At 34.3% G+C, this 21763-nt stretch overlaps 2 protein-coding genes across 2 annotated transcripts in view; both read left to right on the forward strand.

The window, feature by feature from the left end:
- The window catches only part of LOC125873949 (probable LRR receptor-like serine/threonine-protein kinase At3g47570), a 134839-nt gene that overhangs the window by 33020 nt on the left and 80056 nt on the right, over positions 1 to 21763 (forward strand). The window lies entirely within an intron of this gene.
- Positions 14407 to 16070, forward strand: LOC125872900 (probable LRR receptor-like serine/threonine-protein kinase At3g47570). Its single transcript, XM_049553696.1, has 2 exons — positions 14407 to 15547; positions 15651 to 16070. Exons 1-2 carry the CDS (start codon positions 14611 to 14613, stop codon positions 15998 to 16000), a joined length of 1287 nt encoding a protein of 428 aa, XP_049409653.1. The 5' UTR covers positions 14407 to 14610; the 3' UTR covers positions 16001 to 16070.

Consider the following 21763-nt stretch of genomic DNA (forward strand, 5'->3'; position numbering starts at 1 on the left):
ACAACGTCTGGCATTATCCCGGAATGAACTTACTGGTTTTGTCCCTGCAAGCATTTTCAACATGCCACTACTGCAGTTCCTAGCATTGTCAGAAAACAAGCTTTCAGGTACTCTATCTTCAGATTTAGGTCGCGGAATGCCCATCCTAGAAGAACTTTATTGTGCACAAAATAATCTAAGTGGTTTTTTCTCGGCTTCAATCTCAAATTCATCGAAACTTAGAATACTTGATCTCTCAGTCAACAGTTTCACAGGTCCAATTCCTGTATCACTTGGTAACTTAGAATACCTTGAGCATCTAAACTTCGCTGGGAATAATTTCTTCAGTGATACAGCATTCAGATCCCTTACATCATTGACAAACTGTAGGAATCTAAGAGTACTCGTGTTTGGTGGTAATCAATTGGATAGTATTCTTCCTACCTCAGTAGGCAATTTCTCCAACTCTTTGAAAATTTTTGAAGCACCAGCTTGTAATCTGAAGGGCGTCATTCCAAAAGAAATTGGTAATCTTACTGGATTGATACATATGAGTCTGCAATACAATGAGTTGACTGGACATGTTCCAAATACTATCCAAGGAATGTTGAACCTTCAAGAATTTTACCTACAAAGCAACAAAATTGAAGGAACCATACCAGATGCTATCTGCAATTTGAAGAATCTAGGTGCATTATACTTGTCAGGAAATCAATTTTCAGGTTCCGTGCCACCATGCTTAGGAAACGTTACCAGTTTGAGGTATCTTTATATAGGTTACAACATGCTGAATTCAATATTACCTGAAAGCTTGGGAGGCCTTCGCGATCTCTTAGAATTCCATATTTCATCCAATTTATTAGGTGGGAAAATACCCCTTGAGATTGGAAATTTAAAGGCTGCAACACTCATTCATCTGTCAAAAAATAATTTTTCTGGTAAGATTCCTAGCACACTAGGGGGTCTAGATAAATTGATTAATCTTTCTCTGGCACATAATAGACTAGATGGGCCTATTCCAGATTCATTTGACAAACTGTTGGCATTGGAATTCTTGGATTTGTGCTATAACAATATTGGTGGTGAAATTCCAAAATCATTAGAAGCTCTAGTGTATCTCAAATACTTGAACTTCTCATTCAATAAACTTAGTGGAGAGATTCCCACTGGTGGTCCTTTTGCAAATGCCACAAGTCAATCTTTCTTATCCAATGATGCACTCTGTGGTGATTCTAAGTTTAATGTGTCACCATGTGTCATCCAATCTTCGAAGAGGAAAAAGACAATCTTGATTTTGTGCATCATTTTGGGAAGGCATAATACATATATTGGACCCTAAACTTGGCTTCAAATTTTAACTTTGACCTCCAACTTTCATAGTGCACAAATAGGCACTTTAACTTGTATAAAGTTGAACAAATAGACACACATGTCCTACATGGCATCCTACATGTCATTTTTTGTCCTACGTGTATTGTGCCATGTAGGACTCGTGTGTTTACTTGTTCTACTTTATACAAGTTAAAGTGCCTATTTGTGCACTATGAAAGTTGGAGGTCAAAGTTAAAATTTGAAGTCAAGTTTAGGGTCCAATATATGTATTATGCCTTTTGGGAATGGGTCTGTTATTTGTTGTATTAGCCCTTGCATACATATTTGTAAGATTTCAAAAGACCAAAAAGAATAAAGGTCAAGCAGATGTGTCTCCAGCAAAAGGACATGAAAGAATTTCCTATTATGAACTTGAACAGGCAATAGAAGGATTCAATGAAAGCAACTTGCTTGGTAATGGGAGTTTCAGCATGGTCTACAAAGGGATACTTAAGGATGGTACCATTTTTGCTGCAAAGGTATTCAATGTGCAGTTGGAGGGTGCATTCAAAAGCTTTGACACAGAATGTGAGATACTTCGCAACCTTCGACACAGAAATCTGACCAAAGTCATAACGAGCTGCTCCAACCTTGATTTCAAAGCTTTAGTGTTGGAATACATGCCCAATGGGACACTTGATAAATGGTTATACTCTCACAACTAGTTCTTTGACTTGTTGCAGAGATTAGATATAATGATAGATGTTGCATCTGCAATGGACTATCTCCACAATGGCTATTCAACGCCTGTGGTGCATTGTGACTTGAAGCCAAGCAATGTCTTGCTAGATCAAGAAATGGTTGGTCATGTCAGTGATTTTGGCATTTCAAAATTGTTAGGTGAAGGGGAAGCTTGTGTTCAAACAAGGACAATTGCAACTATTGGATATATTGCTCCAGGTATTCGAACTTTTCAAAGTTTTCTCATATCCTTAGAGAATATATACCCAATTAATTATTGGCTGTAAATATGAACTTGTACTCTTAGTTAGCATATTCAATGATAACTAGGGTCTAGGAAGCTTTTTTGACAACTATTTACCATGATTGCAGAGTATGGACAAGATGGAATAGTATCCACGAGCTGCGATGTTTACAGCTTTGGTATCTTGATGATGGAGACTTTTACAAGAATGAGACCAACTGATGAAATATTTACTGGCGACTTGAGCATACAACTTTGGGTTAGTAATTCCTTCCCAAGTGGAATTCATAAGGTGGTGGTTTCTAATTTGATAGAGTCAGGGGATAAACAAATCGATGCAAAGATGCAATGTTTGTTATCAATCATGGAATTAGCTTTGAGCTGCACATTAGTGACACCTGATGCAAGAATTAGCATGGAAGATGCTCTTTTAACACTTAAAAAGATTAGGCTCCGATTTGTTGGTAGTCGCTACTAGGTGGAATATAATTGAACCATTGTCTCTTGTATGTTGTTTGATTACCTATGTTGGTTGTGTTAAGGTTTCAGCTTAGCAAGAGTACTTTTATATACTTCACAAGGCAGGACTTCATTGTATCAAGAATTGTAACAAGCAACTCAATTTGTATAGAATTTTAAGTAGACTATTCTTTCATATAATTTGACTGCACGTGGTATTCTCAGGCATTTACTGTAAAAGACTAGCAAGGGATTACTATTAGTTATGAAATGGAAATCGATTCCAAATACATTGGCCAGAAGGACACGAGAACTTGCTACAGGTTGTAGTGAGCAAATTTATGTCAATATCAAACGGAACACTAAGCAAAACACCTGAAAGAATTACATATCGAGATATCATACTATTTCCGTATACACTATTACTCCCAAACATATGATGCTTTTTAATATCAACAAGAACACGAGAATCGAATTCTACCTTGAGTTCTTCAAGAGTATGGAAAGCAGAGAGGTCTCATTTATCACTGTAAACAGGGTTATATGTTGGAATGATAGCATCTGAACAGACAGGATCAGTATGCACAACAGAAGAATGTATAAACCACAAACATCCAGTATCCACTTCTTTCAGACATTTTATCAAACAAGTATGAAGCAACTCCTAGCTTCTTTCCCTTCCATTTCTTTTTCATTACTGCATTTCTAGAGATTCGTCTACCAACCAAATTTAAGACAATTTAACTCATTAGCGAGCAAGTTAATGTATTCAAAACTTAATGTGCATCCTTCAACTAATTTATTGAACAAAAATCATCCTTAATGTATTCAAAACTTAGCAAGTTTCGTCCTTCGTGAAATATGTTATTCAACTATTAAAAATCGATCCTTTACATAACATAATCCATTAAAAATTTGGCATATTTATGTCATTACTATAACAAAAAAAAAACACTCATTTATATCATTATTTCTTTAATGATGATTTTGTAAAACTGACTTTGCCATGTGGCATCTTGTTAGAGGTCCACGTCACCAAATTAAATCCACCAAAATGGAGTTTGGGGAGGGTAAAATTTATGCAAACCTTGTCAATTGTCACTATCTTATGGAGATAGAGAGGTTATTTTCAAAATACCCTATGCTCAACTGCAACAAATTCAAGTACAAAGAAGAAGAAAACAACATAGAAAACGTAGCAATTAATATGAGAGCAGTGCAAAAGGAAATAACAAGAACAACAAATTAGTTGGATTTGATGCAACTTGATGCAATTGTATTCGTTGATACAAATCAAATGTATCAATTATATTTGTGATACAACAAATAAAACATGTATACATCCCCTCTCTCTCTCATTTCTCCCAAATATCGCAAGCCACTTTACTCCCTCTCTCAATCCCATTTGTCTCTCTCATTCATCTAACATGTAGCTATGAATCGTAATTAAGTAAACTATATCTATGAATCACTCATTAAGCCCAAACTATAGCCATTTTTTAAAGTTTCTCAAATTTAATTATGTTCGGCGGCTCAACTCGGCTAAAGCTAGATTAAAGCTTGTCTAGGTCAAGCTCAAACTTGGTTAAACATAACTTGGTTAAATTCGATTGGCTCGCTTTATTGTATAATGATTGTTTTAAAATTTAAATTCATCCAGTAAGCTCAACTAAGTTAGAGCAATATGTCAATTTAATAATATTGACTATTACAATGAATTTATAGTTTTGTATTTCATTTATTATTTTGATGTAATTAAATTTATAATTTTATATACACATTGTTATTTGAGATTTCTTTATGGGTGATACAACATGTGTAACTGCATATTTTAATTATTAATTAAAACTATAGTGATATATGCATATAATAAAGATTTTACTTCGTATTAATTAGGCATAATACATAAACATGACCATTAACTTGGCGTCAGCTGGCAACTATGACCTTTAATTTTGGGTGTGCACAAATAGGCGCTTAAACTTGTATAAAATTGAACAAATGGACACAATCGTCCTACATGGCACCCTACATGGCAATTTTGTAACCTACATGGCATCCTATGTGTTTTATGTCATGTAGGACACGTGTGTCTACTTATTCAATTTTATACAAGTTTAAGTGTTTACTTGTTCACACTCAAAGTTGAAAGGCATAGTTATCCGTTGAAGACAAGTTAAGGATCATGTTTATGTATTATGCATATTAATTACAATAGTAACTTTTAGATTTCTCATTATAAGTAAATTGAAAGATTGGGGTAGTAAATATAACAATGACTTTTTTAGACTCTTAATAATGAAAACAGTTGGTTTATATTAGTGAAAATATTCCAAATATAAATAAGGTTGTTGGGAAATATATATTGTGTATATCAAAATTTAAGGGTAAAATGATTGTTTAATTTTTAAGAGGTAAGTATTGAAAATATCCCTTAACTTAGGGTGAATTATTATTTTAGTCCTTCAATTATTGACAGTCTTAAAACAATTTTTTATTTGATTAAGTAATTTAAGAACACTCATTTTATTCAACATGTCATCCACCTATATGCATAGATATGAAATTTTCTATTAATATGACGTACACATAAATATAAATAGTAAAAAGAAAATATTTAAATAATTAAATGCTATAATTTAGCAATTAAAAAAGAGAATAACTTTTTTACCCTAACCCATCCCCTGCCCAATACCCCAACCCCACCCCTCACCCCCGCCAATTTTTTTTAAAAATTATTCTTATCTCATATCACCGCCTACCCTGCCTCCCCCTCCCCCCTTTCAAAAACAGTTAAAATTACTTTTAAAACAAAATTTAAAAATAATTCTTACCCCAACTCTACACCCTACCCCCGCCCCCATCCCAGCCCATCCCCAAAAAAAAAATTAATAGAAAAGGAACTTGATTTTTTTTTTTTTTGGAAAACTCTATAAGATATATTTTATAATTTTAAAATTTTAAAAAGAAAAAACCAAATTATTTTTTTGGGGTGGGTCGTAGTGAGGTGTGGGGTTTGGGTACTTGATTAGGGTGGGATATGGTAGTAAAAAAAATTACTCCTAGTTTTTTAAAAATAAAAAACGTTCTTTTTGTCCTCTTAAGAGAGAGAGTGCGTGTGCGTGTGTGTTCACTTCAATAGAAAATTCCACATATATGTTTATGTGGGTGACATGTGGCATAAGTGGGTGCTTTTAAACTACTTAATCAAGTGGAGAAATGTTTTTAAGATTGTCAATAGTTGGGGGACTAAAGTAATAGTTCAGCTCAAGTTTAGGATTGTGTTCGATATTTATCTCTTTTTTTTTTTTAATGAACTCTCTATTTTAATTTGTTTGTTATATTTTATTTTTAATTTATTTTCAAAAAGAATGTTTTCTTTTTCTTTTTGGTAATTCTTTAGTTTCATTTTCCACTACATATTTAAGATCACAAAATTAAATGTCAACATTTTAGTACATTCCACATATCTTTAATTTAAGAGTACAAGATTAAAAAATCTTTTTTACGTTTTGAGATAAGGCACAAGTACCTTCTAGACTATGACCAAAATCACAGACACACACCTAAACTTAACTAGGGTCCTATTACCCTCTATTGTGTCTATTTGTTCAATTTGATGAGATGTGTCAGTGGTGAAATCAGNTAATAAAAATATAAATTGTTGTAACTATTATTTATAGATGATTAAAAAAATAAAATTGGGAAGAAAATAGTAAGTAAAAATTATACGTTATATTAAATTATCTTTACATTAATAAAAAAAGAAATTGTTGTTAGTATTATTTGTAATATAATTAAACAAAAATAACAATGGGAAGAAAATAATAAGTAAAGATTACACGTTGTATTAAAATAATAAGTATTAAAAATTATGATAAATTTTATAATAGTCATAACAGGAATTTACGCAATAATTACTATATTAGAATACTAGAAAAATTGATAAGTTCCTCGACATCTAATCATTGATTAAAATTTAAATTATTATTTTCTTCTGCGAAAGTTTAAGAGATTATATTAATGTTTTAAAAAATAATATAACAAACTGATTAATTAATTATTTTCAATGATTAATAAGAAAATGTATATAGCAAGTACATGTATTATTATTACATTATTTATATCCACTCTATATTAAATCATTTTTCTATTATAGTTTGACGCAAATTTCAGAATGTAAGGAATGTTTTGGATTCGAAAAATAAATATTCAAAATATACTAACATGTCATTTAATCTTATCATATTTTACATTTCATGTGAAAAAATATTAAATATTAATTTTTAATATGAAAAATATTAATTTATTAATACAACATAAAAGTAATAAAGGACAATATATAAAAATATTTGAAGTATTTGATATTTTATTAAATTAAAATAATTTTAAATTAATATATAGCCGCGCAACGCGCGGGTACGTTTACTAGTGAAGAACAATAATAAAGAAGAAGACAATTGAGTTAATATTTATTTTTTCCAAGTTTATTTTAACACATGACCAATTTTTATTGGTCAGTGCTGTCTAAAAGCTGCACCCACGCGCTTAACATAGGTGAAATCACAGACTCAGCCACGTAGGCCGAAAAGTGGTAAACAATTAACTAAAAAATAAGTTCAGGGGGGTAATAGGACCTTAGTAAAGGTTAAGTGTGTCTCAGGGATTTTGGGCATAGGCTGGGGGGGTACTTATGCATTTTCCCTTTTTTTTTGGAAAACTCTATAAGATATATTTTATAATTTTAAAATTTTAAAAAGAAAAAACCAAATTATTTTTTTGGGGTGGGTCGTAGTGAGGTGTGGGGTTTGGGTACTTGATTAGGGTGGGATGTGGTAGTAAAAAAAATTACTCCTAGTTTTTTAAAAATAAAAAACGTTCTTTTTGTCCTCTTAAGAGAGAGAGTGCGTGCGTGTGTGTTCACTTCAATAGAAAATTCCACATATATGTTTATGTGGGTGACATGTGGCATAAGTGGGTGCTTTTAAACTACTTAATCAAGTGGAGAAATGTTTTTAAGATTGTCAATAGTTGGGGGACTAAAGTAATAGTTCAGCTCAAGTTTAGGATTGTGTTCGATACTTATCTCTTTTTTTTTTAATGAACTCTCTATTTTAATTTGTTTGTTATATTTTATTTTTAATTTATTTTCAAAAAGAATGTTTTCTTTTTCTTTTTGGTAATTCTTTAGTTTCATTTTCCACTACATATTTAAGATCACAAAATTAAATGTCAACATTTTAGTACATTCCACATATCTTTAATTTAAGAGTACAAGATTAAAAAATCTTTTTTACGTTTTGAGATAAGGCACAAGTACCTTCTAGACTATGACCAAAATCACAGACACACACCTAAACTTAACTAGGGTCCTATTACCCTCTATTGTGTCTATTTGTTCAATTTGATGAGATGTGTCAGTGGTGAAATCAGAAATTTGGTTAAGGATGTCCAAAATTTAATATAAGCGTAATACATAAACGTGACTCTTAACTTGGCTTCAGCTGGCAACTATGACATTTAACTTTGGGTGTGCACAAGTAGACACTTACACTTGTATAAAATTGAACAAATATACACATTCGTCCTACATGACATTCTACATGGTAATTTTATGTCCTACATGGATTCCTATGTGTATTATGCAGGACACATGTCTTGTTCACTATTATACAAGTTTAAAAGTCTACTTGTGCACACCCAAAGTAAGTAGACTCTAGTTCAAAATAATATAGAGTAAATATCAATTTGAAATAGGAAGTGACACAACAACAAAAACAAATTTTAGTGGCAATAAATAGACACATTAATAAAGAGTGCTAAAGTCTTTACCGGCATTAGTTAAGTGTCATTAGATCTAATGTTGCTAAAGGTTTTAGAGACATATACAAAGAGTGATAATTGCTGCTAAAATACATATTTAGCGGTAATTGAGTTATTGCCGTTAATTATTTGCCGCTAAATTTTTGATTTAGTGTAGAGTCTTAAAACTACTGCTCTAGACTTGAGCATACTTACAAAAGGACGCAATCACCCTCTAATGAGAACATTTTTTTATGTGCTTCGATTATTATACTATTTGGTTAATGTTGATGTTTCTTATTTTTTTAAAAAATTATATAAAAACATTTCTATTATTTAGAGTTAATGACAGTGGCGGATTTATGATTTTAAGGTTGTGGGTGCTCTAAAAGTAGCGATGCCAAAAATATATGTTAACAATGAGATTTGAACCCTGGTTCAACAACACTAAAAGAGTCTTAAGGACCCACCCAAGAGCAATTAGGCCAACTAGATCATTTATTCATTGCGTACTCTATGTTAATTTTATACTAATACCTCTTAATTTCTACATAGATATATATATTTCGTAACGAGGTTAATGGGTGCTCGAGCACTCAACGGACTCTGTGTGGGTCCGCCCCTGGTTAATGGTCAAAAATACATCTAAACTATTTCAGTTTTTGAGTTTTATACTGTCACGCCCCGAGCCTACACCCTGGGCGGGACCGGCACTCGGAGACCATTGCTGGCCCCAAGCGAACCCTTGGCCTGGCTTTCTTAACTCAGCGGAAACCTACTCAACAGAATAACTCAGTGCTATGCAGAGACATAAACAACTTAAATGATACATATCTGGCCAAAAGGCAACTCGAGTCTCAAAATAGAATACTTACATATATACATAGATAAGAGACTCAAAACTAACTGACTGACTGTCTATGAAGCCTCTAAAATACTTAGATGGATGTTNATTATGCAAGACACATGTCTTGTTCACTTTTATACAAGTTTAAAAGTCTACTTGTGCACACCCAAAGTAAGTAGACTCTAGTTCAAAATAATATATCAATTTGAAATAGGAAGTGCACAACAACAAAAATAACTTTTAGCGGCAATAAATAGACACATTAATAAAGAGTGCTAAAGACTTTACCGGCATTAGTTAAGTGTCATTAGATCCAATGTTGCCAAAGGCTTTAGAGGTATACAAAGAGTGATAATTGCTGCTAAAATACATATTTAGCGGTAATTGAGCTATTGCCGTTAATTATTTGCCGCTAAATTTTTTATTTATTGTGAAGTCTTAAAACTACTGCTCTAGACTTGAGCATACTTACAGAAGGACGCAATCGCCCTCTAATGAGAACATTTTTTATGTGCTTCGATTATTATATTATTTGGTTAATGTTAATGTTTCTTATTTTTTTAAAAATTATATAAAAACATTTCTATTATTTAGAGTTAATGACAGTGGCGGATTTAGGATTTTAAGGTTGTGGGTGCTCTAAAAGTAGCGGAGTCAAAAATATAAAAAATATATGTTAACAATGAGATTTGAACCCTTGTTCAACAGCACTAAAAGAGTCTTAAAGCACCTACCCAAGAGTCATTGGGCCAATCAGATCATTTATTCATTGGGTGCTCTATGTTAATTTTATACTAATACCTCTTAATTCTACATATATATATATATATTTCGTAACGAGGTTAATGGGTGTCCGCCCATAATTAATGGTAAACAATACATCTAAACTATTTCAGTTTTTGAGTTTTATACTTAAACTATTGAAAGTGTGAGTTTCCTATCTAAACTATCACTCAATGGTTTGTGAAACACACCTTGACTAATTTATATTGTTGTGTGTAATACACTCTATATTCCAGGGGCAAACCCACCCTATGTCATGGGGTGTCAACCGATATTGCTTCGTTGAATTTTTTTCGTATTTTAATTATATGTATAAAAATCTGAAAAAATAAAAATATCCTTACAAATAACATTAATGACATTAGTTGAACAATTGAGCCTTTTGGCTCGTTGGTTTGCAACGTGAAATGAATGGTTATTCGCCAGGCACGACCCAAGATCGAGCCTCAACGAGGTCAAATTGTCTTTTATTTTTGAGACATTTTCAGAAAAAAAAATTAATACTATAGGGATCGAACCTCCAACCACGTATTTATAATCAAATTAAGCTAAAATAAATCAATTGCACTAGAATATTTAGTACTCCCTCTGTCCCATTTTATGTGAGATAGTTTGACTAGGCACGAAGTTTAAGAAAGAAAGGAAGACTTTTAAAACTTGTGGTCCAAAATGAATGATAGAAATTTGTGTGGCTGTAAATCATTTTATTAAGGGTAAAATAGACATTTTATAGTTAACTTGTTACTTAATATAGAAATGTGTCATTCTTTTTTAGACTAACTAAAAAAAAAATTTAGTCATATAAATTGGGACAGAGAGAGTACTTAATATGAAAACTCGTCGAGGAAAGTTTAGTAGTTTACTTGACTTACGTTTTATTAGTACGTTTTAAATAGTTTTTATTAATACAATGCTATATATTATATCAATTATTTATTGTTTATTCATTTTTAAATATCGACCGCTTACAAAAAATTATGCTTATGTCATTGCTCTCTTCTGTTTAAAATTTTTGTCACGTAGCACTCCACATGGAAAAATAATTTCATTGTGACAAAGCTAAATAAATTAATATTACGTTAAATGTTAAGATTAAAGATACAAATTATCACCATATAAATTAATTTATTCTTTTTTTTAACATATGATATCTTCTTCTCCACCTTATTAGTAGTGGTTTCATCTCAGTCGCGGGGTTAATATCTCATATACTTGGAAGGGGAGAGTTTAGATTATATATATCCATTCTCTAATATCATTAACCGGTGTGGTGTAATTATTGAAATTTCTTTCATCTTAATTAGAGACTTTAAATTTGAATCGTTGAAACGAAATTTTTTAATGTAAAGTATTTATAACAACCACAAATTGACTTATTCGGACGACTGAATTCCAAATAATAAAGGTTAAGCCAAGTGGCAACTAACCATTATAAAGTCACACAATTTTAAGATGATATTTTAAAGCATTCTTTGATTATCTGCCTTGGTCTTAGGTTCAACAATAAGATAGATGTAAAATATTGGAAAGTGAATTTTTTTTGCTTTTTGCATAAAAGGGGATATTATTGTTTCCTTTCCACTTCCCTTTTTATAATGGAGGACCTTGAAAGTAATTTGAGTCTCTTTAAATATTATTTTATTCCACCTTTTTTTTCTTCCTTTAACTTCTTGTTCAAATAAAAATAAGTTTTTCAATCCTGAAAGTTGATCTAACTAGATGATTTGTGTTGTTGTTATTATATTTCACTATTTTCGTTCTAATTTATATTTTATTTCTAGATCATATCATACGTAAATATGCATTGTATGAGACTTGAGTTATATATATGTAATGGCAAATAAGTTATTATTGAACTTGAATGTCCAGAAATTAATTAACGAATAGACAATAAAACGAATTAAATTATGAACATTAAAAAAGAAGACTTGGAGGTCCTCACCCTCATTGGATTCAATATTTTTTTCTTTTAGGTTCCTACAATTATTACTTATCCATTCATTTCAACCATTTCATTTTCTTTCTTTCACTTTTAAAAATAAATATGAAATCAGTTAGACTGTGCCTACATTGATTCTCAATCGGACAAGGTTGTTGGAGAAAGTTTTTTTCTTTTTAATGTTACTTTTATTGAGTGTCATTTATGCTTACTTATCGAAATTGGTTTAGTAGAAAGGGAAAAAACAAAGTACTTAAATTGATTTTTTATGCTTACTTATCGAAATTGGTTTAGTAGAAAGGGAAAAAACAAAGTACCTAAATTGATTTTCAGGAATTAGAAATCACGTGCAACGCACATTGGGCAGAACTAGTGATTTAAAAAGAATAATAGTACAATATATATATATAGATATCAGTGATATCTATATTAAATACATCTTCTTTTAGCTCAATGAGAAACCTTCTTGGCTTAATTATGGGCAGAAGTTTCACCCCTCTGTTTTTTCTTGTAATTTTCATTCTACTACATGACACTACTTCACTTGCTAATATTAGCACTGATGAAGCTGCTCTTCTTGCACTTAAATCACACATTTCTTCTCATTCTAACAATATCTTAGCAAGAAACTGGTCTTCTTCCATCCCCATTTGCAGTTGGATTGGAATCACTTGCAGCTCCCGTCACCATCGAGTCTCTGCTTTAAACATTTCTAGTATGCAACTTCATGGTACCATTCCTCCGCACATTGGAAACCTCTCATTTCTTTCTTCCCTCGACATCAGTAACAACACTTTTCATGGAGATTTGCCACAAGAGTTGGCTCATTTGCAGAGGTTGAAATTGATTGATGTCACAAGCAATAATTTCACCGGAGCCATTCCATCATTTTTAAGTTTGTTACCGAACCTACGCTTTGTGTACCTCTCGAGCAACCAATTTTCGGGGAAAATTCCATCCTCCCTTTCCAATATAACAAAGCTGGAAGTGTTATTCTTGGAGAGAAATTTTCTTGAAGGAGAGATCCCTCGAGAAATCGGTGATCTTCGTTACTTGACTATCCTAGACCTGCAATATAATCAACTTAGTGGCTATATACCACCATCAATTTTTAACATTACTACAATGCAAGTGATAGTTCTTAGCAGCAACAATCTTACTGGAAAGCTTCCAAAAACTATATGTGATCATATTCCAGACTTGGAAGGACTTTACCTCAGAGGCAACTCCCTAGATGGAGTTATTCCACAAAACCTTAAGAAATGCAGAAAGCTTCAAATATTGGTATTGGGTGAAAATGAGTTTATTGGAACTTTACCAAGGGAGCTAGCCAACTTAACAGCTCTTACAAGATTATATATTACAGATCTGCATTTGGAAGGTAATAGAAAATTTTCTTTCCTTTTCTCTTTTCCGCCATAATTGTACTCATATATTTCCCCAAAATTGACAGGAGAGATACCAATGGAGCTAGGTAATCTTCAGAAACTTCAGATATTGGGATTAGCTGGGAATGAGTTTACTGGTTCTGTCCCTGAAAGCATTTTCAACATATCAGAACTGCAGATGATAGATTTTGGACAAAACAAGCTTTCAGGTACTCTACCTTCAGATTTCGGTCGTGGAATGCCCAACCTAGAAGAACTTTATTGTGGCGTAAATAGTCTGAGTGGTTTTATCTCTGATTCAATCTCTAATTCATCGAAACTCAAACTACTTGACCTCTCAGAAAACAGTTTCACAGGTCTAATTCCTAAATCACTTGGTAACTTAGAATACCTTGAGTTTCTGAACTTGGAGATCAATAATTTTATCAGCGATCCATCATTGAGTTTCCTGACATCATTAACCAACTGTAGGAAACTACGCGTACTCGGGTTAGGTTATAGTCCATTGGATGGTGTTTTGCCTGCATCTGTTGGTAATTTCTCAAACTCCTTGCAAGCTTTTCACGCACCAGTTTGTAAACTGAAGGGTGTCATTCCAAAAGAAATTAGTAATCTTACTGGATTGGCAAAGATGAGTCTGCCTTACAATAAGTTGACTGGACATATTCCAAATACTGTCCAAGACATGTTGAACCTCCAAGAGCTTTATCTACAAAGCAACGAGGTTAAAGGTACCATACCAAATGTTATATGCAGTTTAAAGAATCTTGGTGCATTAGACTTGTCAGGAAATCATTTTTCTAGTTTAGTGCCCTCATGCTTAGGGAATGTTACGAGTTTGAGGTATCTTAATCTAGCTTACAACAGGCTGAATTTAAGATTACCTCCAAGATTAGGGGACCTTCATGATCTCATAGAATTCAATGTTTCATCCAATTTATTGAGTGGGGAAATTCCACTAGAGAGCGGAAACTTAAAGGCAGCAACACTCATTGATCTGTCGAATAATTATTTTTCTGGTAAGATTCCTAGTACTCTAGGGAGTATAGATAACTTGATTAATCTTTCTCTAGCACATAACAGATTAGAGGGGCCTATTCCTGAATCATTTGGCAAAATGTTGTCTTTGGAATACTTGGATTTATCCTATAACAATCTTAGTGGTGAAATTCCAAAGTCATTAGAAGCTCTTGTGTATCTCAAACACATGAATTTCTCATTCAATAAACTCAGTGGAGAAATTCCCACTGGTGGTACCTTTGCAAATGTCACCAGTCAATCTTTCTTGTCCAATGATGCACTTTGTGGTGACTCCCGATTTAACGTAAAACCATGCCTAACCAAATCTACAAAGAAGTCAAGAAGAAAACGAGTGCTTACGGCTTTATATATTCTATTAGGGATTGGATCACTCTTCATGTTGGCTGTTGGATTTGTGGTGTTAAGATTGAGAAACACAAAGAAGAGTGCAAGTCAAAAAGATGTGTCTCTCGTAAAAGGGCATCAAAGAATTTCATATTATGAACTTGAACAGGCAACTGAAGGATTCAGCGAAGCCAACTTGCTTGGTAATGGGAGTTTCAGCATGGTTTATAAAGGGATACTTAAGGATGGTATGATTTTTGCTGCAAAGGTATTCAATGTGCAATTGGAGGGTGCATTCAAAAGTTTTGACGCGGAATGTGAGATGCTCCGCAACCTTCGCCACAGAAATCTGACCAAAGTCATCACCAGCTGCTCTAATCTTGATTTCAAGGCCCTAGTGTTGGAATACATGCCCAATGGGACACTTGACAAATGGTTATACTCTCACAACTTGTTCTTGAACTTATTGGAGAGACTGGATAAAATGATAGATGTTGCATCTGCTATGGACTATCTCCACAATGGCTATTCAACACCTGTGGTGCATTGTGACTTGAAGCCAAGCAATGTCTTGCTAGATCAAGAAATGGTTGCTCATGTAAGTGATTTTGGCATTGCAAAAATGTTAGGTGCAGGGGAGGCTTTTGTTCAGACAAGGACAATTGCAACCATTGGATATATTGCTCCAGGTATATTAAAACTTTTTAAAGTTATCAAATCATATAAATACTCAAAACAATTCATTCCCCTAGGTATAAGTTGATTTATGATCATTTTTTACCATGATTGCAGAGTATGGACAAGATGGAATAGTATCCACGAGTTGTGATGTTTATAGTTTTGGCATCCTAATGATGGAGACGTTCACACGAACAAGACCAAGTGATGAAATATTTACTGGAGACTTGAGCATACAACGTTGGGTTGGTGATTCTTTTCCGGGTGAAATTCACAAGGTGGTGGATTCTAATTTGGTACAGCCAGGAGATGCACAAATCGCTGCAAAGATGCAATGTTTGTTATCTATCATGGAATTAGCTTTGAACTGCACTTTAGTGAGACCTGATGCAAGAATTAGCATGAAAGATGCTCTTTCAACACTCAAAAAGATGAGGCTCCAGCTTGTTAGTAGTCGGCACTAGGTGGAATCGGACCAGCCTGCTCGTGTATGTTATTTAATTACCAGTCTGCTCTCTTATGTAATGCAATTTTGCACAATTACTTAAGTGTATTTTATCTTGGTTGTGGGAAGCAACTCGTTTCTTGATATATGGAAATTGAAAATGAGATTTAGAATGCTCAACACAAGATTTTCTTTTCGTATTTACATAACTTTGATACTCGTTCCCATTATCTACAATGATTACTACCAAACCGTGGAAATGAAAATAACACAACACTTGAATACTTGAGGATGACAAATAATTGTGGAACGATTCCTGTTTTGGTTTTTGGGCAACTCCTTTCCTAATATTCTTCGTCCTGAAACATCCTAAAAAACTACTCTCATTAAGAGTTCAAGCATAAAAGTAGATCCAGTCTCAATTCAATAATTCCATGAGTAAGGCACCTTAATTTCTAAAATCCCATTAGATGGCGAAAAAGTATAAACACTGTCTGGGGATGTTGCAAGCCAGTTATCCTTCACACTCATTTCCCATCGATAGACCTGAAAATTTTGGAACGAGATGATCTATGCTTATCACGAACCAGCTTCTTCTTACCATCCTCAATGTGAGCACTACTCATGGACATTCTGCTAAGAGCATTGGCAACCACGTCTTCTTCTAGCTATTGCGTGTTGACCTTGCCCACAAAGTTCGCCCATGCCACTCGCCACAAACAGAGAGCAATCCCGAAGTTCATGTATTCTCTTCAACTCTTCTCAGAATTCTATATCTAATGAAGCCGTTGTTTTCTCTCGAAATTCATGGTAGCCACTCAATCCTTCTTCACTAAACCAAACTACCCATTTTCAACAAGAAAATCCACCCGTATTAACTTACCGACGATGCAATCCACCTTCAGCTCCTCAATCATTACCTTCATTGGCCAGTCAAAATACCCATTTGTTTCCTTCAGTACCTAACCTCATTGCACCTCCTTCTACTCCACATTTGGTGGCTATCATCACACCCTCAAGCACACAGACAATCAAACCCTCTTCACAATGCCTTCCACCACAACAATGTTGGGAAAACGCAGACAAGCACAAAATTATATATGGTCAAATGATAATAGAAATAAAATGGGAAAATAATGACACCAAGAATATTACGTAGAAACCCTTCTAAATAAGGGAAAACCCATGGACCAAGAGGAACAACTGATATCACTATAGTAAGGAATTTTACACTGTGTAGTCATGAATACANCTTCACAATGCCTTCCACCACAACAATGTTGGGAAAACGCAGACAAGCACAAAATTATATATGGTCAAATGATAATAGAAATAAAATGGAAAAATAATGACACCAAGAATATTACGTAGAAACCCTTCTAAATAAGGGAAAAACCACGGGCCAAGAGGAACAACTGATATCACTATAGTAAGGAATTTTACACTGTGTAGTCATGAATACAATACTCAAAGTGACTACTACACACTCAAAAGGAATAGTACTCTTTTGATTTCCACCTTACTAAAATATCGCTCACACTCTATTTTTCTTCACAGACTATTTTCTTGTATAGTTTATGGAATACCTCACTTTGCTCTCAAAATGGTTTTTTCTCTCTAACTTGGTGTGTTCTACAAATGAGCAAGAATGCTCTATTTATAGAAGGAGAAAAACATGCCTATGCCACTAATGACATAGGCAAATGTAGCAAAGTCCAAAGGGTTGCAAATCTTACCAATTTGCCAACCACCAAATCTTTTATTTTCAACTCTTATCACTATTCCTTTTTAACAATTACTTGTAGCAATTGAGTAGCAAAAGTTGACCAGAAAATTATGGGATGAACTCCACAAAGCTCCCCCTCTAGTCCCATTTACCAAAAGGAGGTATCTCCAATTTCTTTAGACACAAGTTCTTTGCATAACTCAAACTTGTCTTTCGATATCACCTTAGTCAACATATCCGCAGGATTTTCACTTGTGTGAATCTTTTTAATGTGAAGTGATTCACTCTCCACTTGCTCACGAATCCAATGATATTTGGCGTCGATGTGTTTTGTCCTTGCATGGTACATGGAGTTCTTGCTCAAGTCTATTGCNNCAAAAGGAGGTATCTCCAATTTCTTTAGACACAAGTTCTTTGCATAACTCAAACTTGTCTTTCGATATCACCTTAGTCAACATATCCGCAGGATTTTCACTTGTGTGAATCTTTTTAATGTGAAGTGATTCACTCTCCACTTGCTCACGAATCCAATGATATTTGGCGTCGATGTGTTTTGTCCTTGCATGGTACATGGAGTTCTTGCTCAAGTCTATTGCACTCAGCTATCACAATAGACAATATACTCCATCTGATGCAAACCAAGCTCTTGAAGAAATCACTTTAGCCATATCATCTCTTTGCCGGCTTCAATAGCCGCAATATACTCAGCTTCAGTTGTAGATAGTACGACACACTTTTGCAATTTCGACTGCCATGATATAGCTCCCCCTGAAAAAGTAAACAAATATCCAATAGTGAATTTCCTGTTATCAAGGTGACTTGCCATATCAACATCTGTATAGCCCTTCAAGATTGGATCTGATTCTCCAAAACACAAGCATTCATCTGAGCTTCCTCTAAGATACCTGAGTATCCACTTCACAGCTTTCCAATGCTCTTTTCTCGGATTGCCGAGAAATTTGCTGACAACACCAACTGCGTGAGCAATATCAGGTCTAGTGCATACCATTGCATACATTAGACTTCCGACGACGGAGGAATATGGAACTTTGGCCATGCTCTCTTTTTCCTCCCTAGCTGTAGGACACATCTTCTTGCTCAACTTCATATGACAAGTAAGAGGTGTGCTAACTGGCTTAGCATTCTTCATATTGAAGCACTTTAGTACACGTTCAATGTACTTCTTCTATGACAAATAAATCTTCCTTTCATCTCTGAGACGAGTAATTCTCATGCCCAAAATTTGCTTGGCATGACCTAAGTCTTTCATAGAAAAAGACTTACACAAATTTTTCTTCAACTCGACAATCTTGGAAGTATTCTTGACCACAATTAACATATCATCCACATACAGCAAAAAGATGATAAAATTATCGTCAGAAATTTTTTGTACAAATACACAATGATCTGATGAAGTCTTCTTATAGCCTTGCTCCCCCATAACATAGTCGAACTTTTTGTACCACTGTCTAGGAGCTTGCTTTAGGCCATAGAGACTCTTTTTGAGTTTGCACACAAAATTTTCTTCTTCTAGGTCACCGTGAAGGAAAGCCATCTTCACATGCATCTGATCAATCTCTAAATTAAGACTAACAGCCAAACCTAGAACTGTACAAATCGAGGACATTTTCACAACTGGAGAAAATATTTCATCAAAGTCAATACCCTTCCTTTGACCAAATCCCTTAACAACCAATCTGGCTTTGTACCTGGGCTTCAAGTTGTGTTCTTCAACTTTAACTTTGCACACCCACTTGTTCTTCAAAGCTCTCATGCCCTTGGGCAATTTTACTAACTCATAAGTGTGGTTCTCATGCAGAGACTTCATCTCATCTTGCATGGCTTCAATTCATTGATCTTTGTGCTCATCTTCCATGGCCTCATCATAACATTCGGGTTCTCCCTTGTCAGTGAGTAACACATACTCATTGGGTGAATAACGAGAGGAAGGAACCCGTTGTCTTGTGGACCTCCTAAGCAGAATATTTGATTCGTCCACAACTTCATGAGCAGGAGGATCATCAATAACAATATCATTGTTATTATCAACATCAACATGTTGATTCGATACACGATTATGGGCATCACCATGATCATCAAGCCCAATTACATCATGCATACTTGTGTGAGGAACTTCATCCAGATGAACTATGCCATCAAAACTTGAAGATTCTAGCTTCTCCGCTTTGTCAATATCTTCAACTGTTTGATTCTCCATGAAAATAATATTACGGCTTCTCACGAGTTTCTTCTCAATTGGATCATATATCCTGTAACCAAATTCATCAAGGCCATATCCAATGAAGATGCATTGTCTTGTATTGGCATCTAACTTTGACCTCTTATCTTTCGGCACATGTACAAAAGCTTTGCAACCAACTCTTAAATGGTCATAGAAAACATCTTTTCCATACCAAACCCTATTTGGAACATCACTTTGCAAAGCAACAGTAGAAGATAGATTAATAACATGTGCATCGGTCAAAAATGCCTCACCCCAAAATGAGTTCGGCAACTTTTCTTCAGAAAGCAAATATCTAACTCTTTCTATCAAGGTCTTGTTCATTCTTTCAGCCAAACCATTAAGTTGAGGAGTTTTGGGATGAGTCTTTTGGTGTCTAATACTTTGATGCTTGCAATGTTCGTCAAATGGTCTACAATATTCACCACCATTATCAGTACGAATACATTTCAGTTTCTTTCCAGTTTCTCTTTCAACTGAAACCTGAAACTGCTTGAAGACACCTAACACTTGGTCTTTAGTCTTCAAGCCATAGACCCAAAGTTTTCTCGAGAAGTCATCAATAAAAGTGACAAAGTAGAGTGCACCACCTAATGTCCTTGTCTTCATTGGACCACATAAATTAGAGTGCACTAACTCAAGCGACTCTGTCTTTCTCGAAGGAGGGTAGGACTTAAAGGAAACTCTATTTTGTTTACTAGCCAAGCAGTGCTCACAGTTATCTAATTTAGCATTTTTGAAATTTGACAATAATTTCTTCTTGGCTAGAACATTAAGTCTTTTCTCGCTGATGATGCTAAGTCTCTTGTGCCATAACGTTGAAGAGTTATCGCTCTCAACCACATTCACCATATCAACACAAGCAGAGGCCGTAGTCCAGTATAGACCACGACGTTTGTTACCACAAGCGACAACCAAGGAACCCTTAATGAGTTTCCATTTTCCATCACCGTTGGTACTAACATATCCTGCATCATCCAAAACACCAACAAAAATCAGGTGCAGACGAACATCAGGAGCATGTTTCACATTGTTCAAAACTAGTTTAGTTCCAACACTAATTTCCAAACAAATTGTACCAATACCAACCACCCTAGAAGCTGTCTCATTACCCATACTCAAGGTTCCAAAATCACCAGGAGTATAGGAAGAGCAAAAATCCTTCTTTGATGTCACGTGAGATGCGGCACCAGTGTCCACAATCCAGCTGGACTCATCACAAGGAATATTTATCATATCCGCATCAAGGATGGTAACAAGATCTTCGGTGGTGATGGTGGCTATGCAATTTTCATTGCCATCTTCTTTAGTTTCCTCTTTGTTTTTGTTCTCCCTCTTCAACTTCCTAAAGAACTTCTTAGTGTGCCCTTTCATGCAAAATGATAGTACTCAATATCCTTAAGTCTGCCTCTGGATTTGCTCCTATTTTGTCCTCTATTCTGAGAACCACGAGTTTTGTTTCTCCCCCTTAAGCCAATTATCAGGACATCCGACGAAGAAGAACCTTGAGATTTTCTTGTCATCTCTTCGTTCAAGACAGTACTCTTGGCGGAATCCATAGAGATCACACCATCCGGCGCAGAATTTGACAATGAGGCTTTTAATGTTTCCCAAGAGTCTGGTAGGGAACCAAGTAGAAGCAAGCCTTGAATTTCTTCATCAAATTTGATGCCCATAGCAGATAACTGTTTCATAATTAATAATATATGTTTTAGATAATTATGTATATAATTTAGTATATTTTATAAACATTCGAAAATCGTCTCAAAAAGATTTAGTTTTAGTAAAATATTTGGCTAATTAGTTTAGTTATA

The sequence above is a fragment of the Solanum stenotomum genome, chromosome 8 (assembly GCF_019186545.1).
Source record: "Solanum stenotomum isolate F172 chromosome 8, ASM1918654v1, whole genome shotgun sequence".
NCBI lineage: Eukaryota > Viridiplantae > Streptophyta > Magnoliopsida > Solanales > Solanaceae > Solanum > Solanum stenotomum.

What these genes read in the sequence shown, in the direction of transcription:
- LOC125872900 (XM_049553696.1), top strand. Translation starts at nt 14,611, where the DNA reads ATGTTGTCTTTGGAATACTTGGATTTATCCTATAACAATCTTAGTGGT. An exon ending in CATTGGATATATTGCTCCAG is followed by an intron (nt 15,548 to 15,650) that starts GTATATTAAAAC and finishes CCATGATTGCAG; the next exon opens with AGTATGGACAAGATGGAATA.